At 43.9% G+C, this 8,490-nt stretch overlaps 1 protein-coding gene across 5 annotated transcripts in view; it reads right to left on the bottom strand.

Moving 5' to 3' along the window:
• Window positions 1–890: 890 nt before the first annotated feature.
• The window catches only part of SAMD12 (sterile alpha motif domain containing 12), a 212,245-nt gene continuing 204,645 nt past the window's right edge, over window positions 891–8,490 (bottom strand). For 4 of the 5 annotated variants that reach the window (XR_014566801.1, XR_014566802.1, XR_014566803.1 and 1 more), the window contains 2 exons: window positions 2,244–5,685; window positions 891–2,189 (listed from right to left, as the gene is read on the bottom strand). Coding sequence is in view for 1 of the 5 variants with exons in the window: in XM_083749493.1 (XP_083605619.1) it covers window positions 5,663–5,685 (23 nt within the window). In the remaining 4 variants the exon portion in view is untranslated. Of the gene's footprint in view, window positions 2,190–2,243; window positions 5,686–8,490 lie in introns of those variants that run through there. The other variant, XM_083749493.1, reaches the window with a different exon arrangement.

Here is an 8,490-nt window from a genome sequence, read left to right as displayed (position 1 = left end):
GCGAGACCTCTTGTTCTGAAATTTTCTGTGCAAAAACAAAAGTAACCTCCCCATAATGTCATATCATAAGTAATACTGCTCTTACCAACACCCTTCCTTTAGCAAAATATTTGTTTTTTTCATTCTCTTATGAATAAAAAAAAAGTGCTAATGGAATTCCATGGGACAACAGACAGGGAGCTCAGTCGGTAGAGCCCGAGGTGCTTAATCTCAGTGCCATGGGTTCAAGCCTCACCTTGGGCAAAAGATTCCTGCATTGCATGGGGTTGGACTAGATGACCCTCGTGGTCCCTTCCAACTCCACAACTCTGTGATTCTGTGAACGACGCCAAAGCGAAGTATTCTGGCAGAACCATGACAACAACACAGAGTTGGTTCCAAAGCTATCTTCAGATACCTTGCTGTCAGGGTAGGGCAATGTTGGAGACGATCCTGACCCTTCCATGGAGGAGGAAGAGGAAGACAGTATAGATTTACAACAGGGAGGGAGGTCACAGCTCAGAGGCAGATGAGGGGGAGAGTTGGGAAATAATGGGTGTGAGGGGCTCAGAGGCAGATGAGGGGGAGAGTTGGGAAATAATGGGTGTGAGGGGCTCAGAGGCAGATGAGGGGGAGAGTTGGGAAATAATGACGAATGAGGAAGTGGGAGAGACGGGGTGTGTGTGTGGAGATTCACTCGGGATAACACCATTATCCAAGAGGCTAGGTTCTATAGCCTCTCTCTGTAAATACTGCAATAAAACAGGACAGTAAGAAACCTTTCCTTGTCTTTATACTTTCCTGGGCAACCAGCCAGGAGCTGATGACAGCACCCTGAAACTTCCTTACCTCCCCACCCCCAAGTAAAAGCACTACAAAATAATGACAATTATGCCAGGGATAACCATGTATACATTGTAGTTGATCAGACCTTTATTTGGATCTCATGGTCATTTTGCAAATGAGAGCTTTTCTGCCCAGACCAAATCTCAGAACAAATTCCACCTTGCCCAAGACCTCGGAAGAAACATGAGCAACAGAAACATGCTTTCCAATTGTCATTTTAGAGGACTGGAATGAGACCAGTTGATTGAAACCCGAAGGGCCCAGCTGAGGAGAAGAGTTTGAAGGTCCTTTTGGCTGGTCTGTGCCCCAAGGCGTCACTATGGACAGTCAGGCCAACAATGGTGACTGTGGAATGGAAGCAAGTATGGCAAAGACTTGTGGGTATACCCCTCAAACACAAACAAAATGGTAGCCGTTATATTGGTTACCCAGTGCTTACCCTCATCTTTGGGTAATGGTAATACCTGAGAACACATTTAGTTTCTAGGCCTATATAACAATACATAACAGCTCACATATTTTTTCGTTACTGGAAATCATCCTGGAATATTTTTTTTAAAAAAATCACCACAAAACGGAAGAGGAAGCTTATGAGGAAGATGTAACTTCAAACTGTGCTTTAAAATTCCCCTGGTGTTCCTCAGGAGGCTAATGACATGGGTCAACAATGGCAGGGACAATTTCCGGAAAAACAGCTTAGCTGACACCACCACTCAGTTATTGGGTGTGCTTCCTCAAATCACAAGGACCCATGATGAGACCCAACAGACCCAGCCAGTGCCCCACATGGACTGAGAACATGCACCATTGTTGCAACACACAAGGATTTAATGGTAGGTGTCTTCAGCACACAAGTCAACACGTAAAGAGTTCCTCAAGATACAAAATAGGAAAATCTCTGCAGGGAGATGACAGGAAGAGACTTATGGGTGGTATTTGATTAAATTTGGTCCATTCATTTAAATGGGACTACTCTGTGCAAAACCTAGCTAAATATCACCCGAAGTTCGGCGAGGGGCATGGCAGATGTTGACATGTTGGAAAGGGTCCAGAGAGGAGCTTCACTAAGGGGAAATCTTGCAAAGGATGTTCTCTGCATGTTGAGCCTGCAAATGCCTTTTCTCTCCTTTTTGTAATTATTTCATACAGGATTCAGAAACCAACCCATCTAACCCTGAGGGGAAAGGACGACAGATCAGGGTGGTCAGTTAATTAAATTCCTGATGCTGGAGACAAACAATGAAGGAGGCTTCACACCCTGAGCTTCTAGAGGTGACGGGCTGGTCAGAGTTAGAAAAAAAATGCTGGACCAAAGATGGGTCTTTGGGTCTGATCTATCAGGACTCCTCCTCCTCCTCCTCCTCCTCCTCCTCCTCTTCTTCTTCTTCTTCTTCTTCTTCTTCTTCTTCTTCTTTTACAGTAACACTTCATTGAGAGTCTACACATGGATTACCAAGGGAGTCTGATAATGCTCGAAGGCTGTACATGCAACGAACAGCTGCTGGTGGAAGAGGAAAGTGCTGAGAGAGTGCGCAAGGAAACCAGTTAGTTCCCCTCAGCACACACAGAAGTAGGTTCATCACTAGTCAATAATAATCTGAGGCACTGGTTGTAGACATGGTCCCATACAGGAGTTAGTATCAGCGACTGTATTGTATAACACAAAGGGCAATTGATTATTTTTATGGAAGAGTCAAGTTCAGCCACATTGACCCGGGGTGGTAGTCAATTGCCTTTTACTCAGGCTAGACTCACTGAACTTAATGGACCCAACGTTCATTCGTTTCAGTGGGTTGACCCTGAGTAAAACTTAGTTGAAGACCACCCATGGCCTTCAACTACTTCCGCAAAACACACCTGTGCCTTTCCTAGGAAACTTTCATGTCATGTTTTTACACCTCTAAACCAGCAGCTGCTGTCAAGCTCAGCAGACAGGAACAATGCCACAGCACCAGAAAAGCAGTCGGAATTGGCTTGAAATACCAGTATGTGAACTTTCTGCATGGACATCACAAAGCATTGCAAACCACTCCCCCTCCACAACAATGCAGATGCTTGGGACATGATTTTTATTCAGAAAGACTCTTTCCTCCAGGTAGCAGAACACACTAAATCATCTGTGTGGAAAATCACAAATGAAGAAGCCTAATAACAAAAATATGGTCAAGCTTCAAGGGCCAGATTGAGAAAACGTTGGCAATTTGATACAAATGCTTGACCAGGACAAAGTGAGATGCTTACTAAATCCATATGGGTTTTGATTTCTTCCTCAAAGCAGGTCAGCCATAGCAACCGTTGTAAGGCTATGCTGAGATGGGCCAGTCTTGATTTAACAAATGCGTAGACGCTGAGTTTCTTGGGTTCTTTTGTGAAGGCTGCCCAGTCCACAAGTCACTGCTGCATCTGGGCTGCCAATGGCAAGTGATTACAAGTGTAAATCGCAAGTGATCACAAGAAGGAAAAGAGGTGAGTTCAAGATCCATGTGTGCTCATAGAACAGCTGGTTTCTTAAGGTGCAACTTGTAGGATTGACAAGGGTCAACGTATGAATTACATGGAAGTTCATATATATTCAAAGTCACTCAGTAAGTGTAACAGTCTATCAGGTGGGAGAAAGAGAGATCAATTGCAGAGTTCCTATCTCTTGATTTAGGGTCTAGAAGGATCTAGACCTTTGGGTTTCCTATGGATGCTACTATTATCTTTCACTACTGAAAGTTTTGTTTCCAATAGGAAACTGGATGGAAAGCACTTTTATGGATGGAAATTAAGCCGCTCTGCTTTGGCAGCCTAGAAAGCAAACGGTGCTGAGCTAAGCTCAGTGCAGATGCAACAGTCTCGAGCCAGCTACAGTTATGTTGAAAGTAAACAGTTTTGCTAGTAAGACAGCTTTTTATGACAGCAAGAGGCTTAAGCTGAAAAAGGGACAGAACATAGTTCAATAGATGGCTCCTTGACACTCTATTGAAGAATTCCAAAATATCTGTGGCCTTTGGGATTTTGGCTTACTCTACTGCCAGTGAGTTATCAGGCTAACCCAAGAGAGATCTGAGGACAATATGGCACATATGATGGAAGGAAGATGTGAAGCCCAGGGACTGAGCTGGTCAAAGGAAGAAAATGTCACTGGACTGACCTGCTCAGGAACACATTTGGTAAAGCTCTGCTTTACTGAAAGCTTCAGTCCTCCAAAGAGACTTGGAAGTGATTGGTGGTTAATTTTACCATCCTATAAATAACTGCAGTCTTCATTCCTAAACTTGCAACATCATAATCTGCAAAATTTCTCCATGTACCTAAAAACAAAAAGGGTAAGGTAGTCATTTCCCCGCCCCAAAGTATTCTTACTCTCGACTATCGGCACAAATTGCTTCTAACGGTGAAGACAGACATAATATTTAAACAGTGGTCTCAAGAACTTCCTCACCTACAAGTCAAACCCTGGATCAAGCAATTAGTCCTGTTTCCAAAGAGTGTGGGTTTTTTTTTTTGGGGGGGGGGGGATATATTTTATTATAAAATAGCATATGTAAGTGTATTCATCTCTAGGTTCACCTTTTCCCATTTTTCTCCTGTTAAAAACTGGCGAGCATCCAGTTTCCAGGGAGAAAAAGTGGCTGGTCAGATGGTGTTCATGGCGTTCCATGCGCTAGCCAATCAGTACTCTGTACAGCTGGCTTTTGCTACAGATGAGTGCAGGTTTTTCAGAGGTCACCTGGAAAACAATGCATATATTTTGAAATAAAAACCCCATAAGGATAAAGAGAAAGGAAAAGATGCTTTCACCCAGTGTGATAAGGATGCTTCGGGAATTGCCTCACTGTTTTTACAATGATACAGCTGTCTTCATCATCAAAAACAAGGGGTTCTTGCAACGAGAGAGCAATCTTTTTTATCTGAGATTATTTTCTTTCCCTCTATTATTGAACATGCATCAAAACAACAGAGTCTTACTCGTCATTTTTTTTGGGGGGGGGGGGTGGTAGTGGTGGGAGGAATTAGTGCAGCAAAGAAATGTACGTGCTCTCATTCTACTACTTCTATCAGTAAAGTGTCAAAATAGCCTAACAACATCCAGACAAGTTACCAGACCAAAACTTGCAGGAATCGGTGAAGGATGCAAATCATGAGCTAGACTTAAGGTACAATCCTAGTGAAAGAGAGATCCATGAAACTCATTTTTAACAGATGTGTCCTCAGAAAGTTTCCCACAGCACAACCAAATCCATGAGAACATCTGTGTGGAGATCACGTATGGAATGCTGATACCATAGGGTGGAATTTACCATTCAGCTGCAGCACTAACACATACAGGATATGCCAACATTCCTATCAGGGAGCAAGGATAATCGTGAACATTTCCAGTGAGTTCGCAGAGATGGAACGTCCCGCCCAACCCATCCCATAAACATCATGCCGTCTGCATACATAATATAATCCAGTATTGTCATGCTAAAGAACCACCCCTCCCCCCAAAAAAACCTAAAACAGAATCCCCAGAACTTTTAGTGAAGGTCAGAGAGTTCCCGGATGGGAACACGGAGTTTATGCACAGTGATGAGTATCAGAAGCAGGTTTTCCAGCATAAAGCGTCCACCAATGACAAGCCGGAGAAAGTCAGCACCATTATTTCAATCACCCGAGCAAACAAAGATTCTTCATGTTTTATCCCGCTGTCGAGACGGGTTGGGCTTTGGCTACTCCTCCAGTTCTCGAGAGCGGTCTTCTTTTGGCAGTGCCATCGCTTCATGCCGTATTTCTGTTTGATTTCTTGTGGAGAAAAAAGTTCATTTCGGAATCATCTGGCAGGGCGGCAGCTTCAGAGGCTGGCAACAGTTTACGAAGAGCTCTCTGCCGAGGCTGTTAAAAACAACAACAACAGACAGGCCGTAAGTAGATGCTTAGCTCAAAGAGAGGCAATTACAACACATCGCGGCTGAAACAAAAGGTCAAGGCTACATTACACAAATCACACAACTGCTAAAGCAAAGCGTGCCCAGACATATATTTGTTTTATTTTATTTTCCTGCATTTGCATTCCACCTGCCTGGAATCCAAGGCAGTACACACGAGGCAGCCAGGAGGTCTCCCATCCACTCACTCACTAACCAGACCCAGATCTTCAAATTGGTGCCCTCTCATGGACCTTCAGATAATCACCTGGGACCATTTCCCCCCTGCATCCAACCCTTCCTACTGAGCACAATTCAAAGTGTTGGTGCTGATCTTTAAAGCCCTAAACGGCCTCGGTCCAGTATACCTGAAGGAGCGTCTCCACCCCCATTGTTCTGCCAGGATACTGAGGTCCAGTGCCGAGGGCCTTCTGGCGGTTCCCTCACTGCGAGAAGCCAAGTTACAGGGAACCAGGCAGAGGGCCTTCTCGGTGGTGGCACCTGCCCTGTGGAATGCCCTCCCACCAGGTGTTAAAGAGAAGAACAACTACCAGACTTTTAGAAGACATCTGAAGGCAGCCCTGTTTAGGGAAGCTTTTAATGTTTAACAGACTACTATATTTTAATACTTTGTTGAAAGCCAGATGGGCGGGGTATAAATAAATTATTATTATTATTACATTGTACCCCAAAGTTAGTTGATGGCCACATTTGGCTGGGGAGGAGCCACAACTCAGTCGTGGAGAATCTGCCTTGCATGCAGAAGGTCAATCGCAGGCATTCACGGGTGAGGCATTTAGCCAGTTCAATGGAAACCATACAACTTAAAAGTCAAAAAGTGCATCCAACTTTGATCAAGTCAAAAGTCAAAGTGCACTTAAGAGTCAAAAAAGTGCACCAGGCAAAAGCAAGCACTTGAAAAAAAACAACAACCATCTTTGGGAACTCTCACCTGAAGCAATGATTAAAGCCATTATCAGTCGGTGACTCATATAAGTTTTAATCTGCTAATTAATGGACCAAATATGCACACTTAGCATTCCAGATGCTGGACTCCAACTCCCACCAGCCCCAGCCAGCCTAGCTGATGGCCAGCAGTGATGGGGGTTGTAGTCCAGCGACATTTTGGAGGTCCAGTTTCCCTATTCCTGGGCCATGCAGTGCACATGCATAACTTAACCACCTCCCTCAGGAACGTCCCACCACCAAAGCAACTGCTTTAGTCATATGCTAAGTATGCATATTTGGTCTACTAATTAGCAGATTAAAACTTACATGAGTCATCAACTGATAATTGCTTCAACAGGGTACTAGCCCAATCTTTTTTCTTTTTAGTTTTTATGAACTCTGCAGCCGGGGTGCTTCTTCTCCAAAGAAGATCTGCTCTAGGCCTGTCGCCAGCACAACCTCTGCTTTCAAAGGGATTTGCTGTCCCTGCTGGGTTGGATAAGGATCTGCCTTTCTCCAGCCAGAAGAGAAATCCAGGATTGTTTGTGTGTGAGAGAAGGTCAGTAGCAGAGCTTCTGCTCTGCATACAGAAGTTCCCAAGTTCACCCTCCGGCCACCTCATGAGAAGAGAAGACTCCCTGGAAAAGACCCTGATGTTGGGAAAGATTGAGGGCACAAGGAGAAGGGGATGACAGAGGATGAGATGGTTGGACAGTGTTCTCGAAGCTACCAGCATGAGTTTGACCAAACTGTGGGAGGCAGTGGAAGACAGGAGTGTCTGGCGTGCTCTGGTTCATGGGGTCACGAAGAGTCAGACACGACTAAACGACTAAACAACAACAACATTTTGAGCATTTTATTGGTAACTCTGTTTTCTCTGTGGTTCCTTTTCTTGTGAAGGACAGCCCAACTTTCCCCCCTTGTGTTTATATGGAAGCTTAAAAAGCTCAACTCACAAGTTGTGTACACTTGGATAAGAAGTGAAACTGCGAATTCACAGGATGAATTCTTGCAGGGTTGATCTTTAATGAAGGGCTAACGCTATCACAGCAAAATCTGGTGATAAATCCCTGATCAGGACACAATGGAGCATGGAATATCCCAGCTCTTAATGAGACACTGCTCAGGAAAAACTGATTTGGCCAAAGAATATCAAGCACCCCCTTCAATATCAAGACTTTTCATGTCTTCTGGAAGGAGCTCTGTCTTAGAATAATCTGCAAAATGTGTGTAGGATCCCAACTGATGAGGAACAAGCAAGTTTAATGCTCATCCAGAGTGCCAATATTCTGAGTATTTGGCTTGTTACGTCTTGATGCTTATTCTTATTTTTACAAAGCTCAGCGAAGAGGCATGCTATGAACGAAGAGGCATGCTATTAATTGGCAGGCATTTTAGATGATGGCCGAAGAGAGGGAAGCTGCCAATTCATAGCAGCACCTTAAACAGGGACCCTTCACTTTAATCCTGCAAACGTCCCAATAATAATAATAATAATAATAATAATAATAATAATAATAATAATTTATTATTTATACCCTGCCCATCTGGCTGAGTTTCCCCAGCCACTCTGGGCGGCTCCCAGTCAGTGTTAAAAACAGTACAGCATTACATATTAAAAACTTCCCTGAACAGGGCTGCCTTAAGATGTCTTCTGAATGTCAGGTAATTATTTATCCCATGTCCTGCCAAAAATAGAGAAAAGCCCCCAACGACTTGTAATTAGACACCTTGCGTATAGGTGTTCTACATGTACTCGACTCCTGATAAAAGATCGCTTATAAATAAAATATACACCCGAAGAGCCATGGCTCACAGCCAGCAA

This window comes from Podarcis gaigeae (assembly GCF_964106915.1).
Source record: "Podarcis gaigeae genome assembly, chromosome: 7".
NCBI classification, from domain to species: domain Eukaryota; kingdom Metazoa; phylum Chordata; class Lepidosauria; order Squamata; family Lacertidae; genus Podarcis; species Podarcis gaigeae.
Note: the sequence above shows the minus strand (reverse complement) of the source record. Positions and strands in the feature narration are given on the sequence as shown.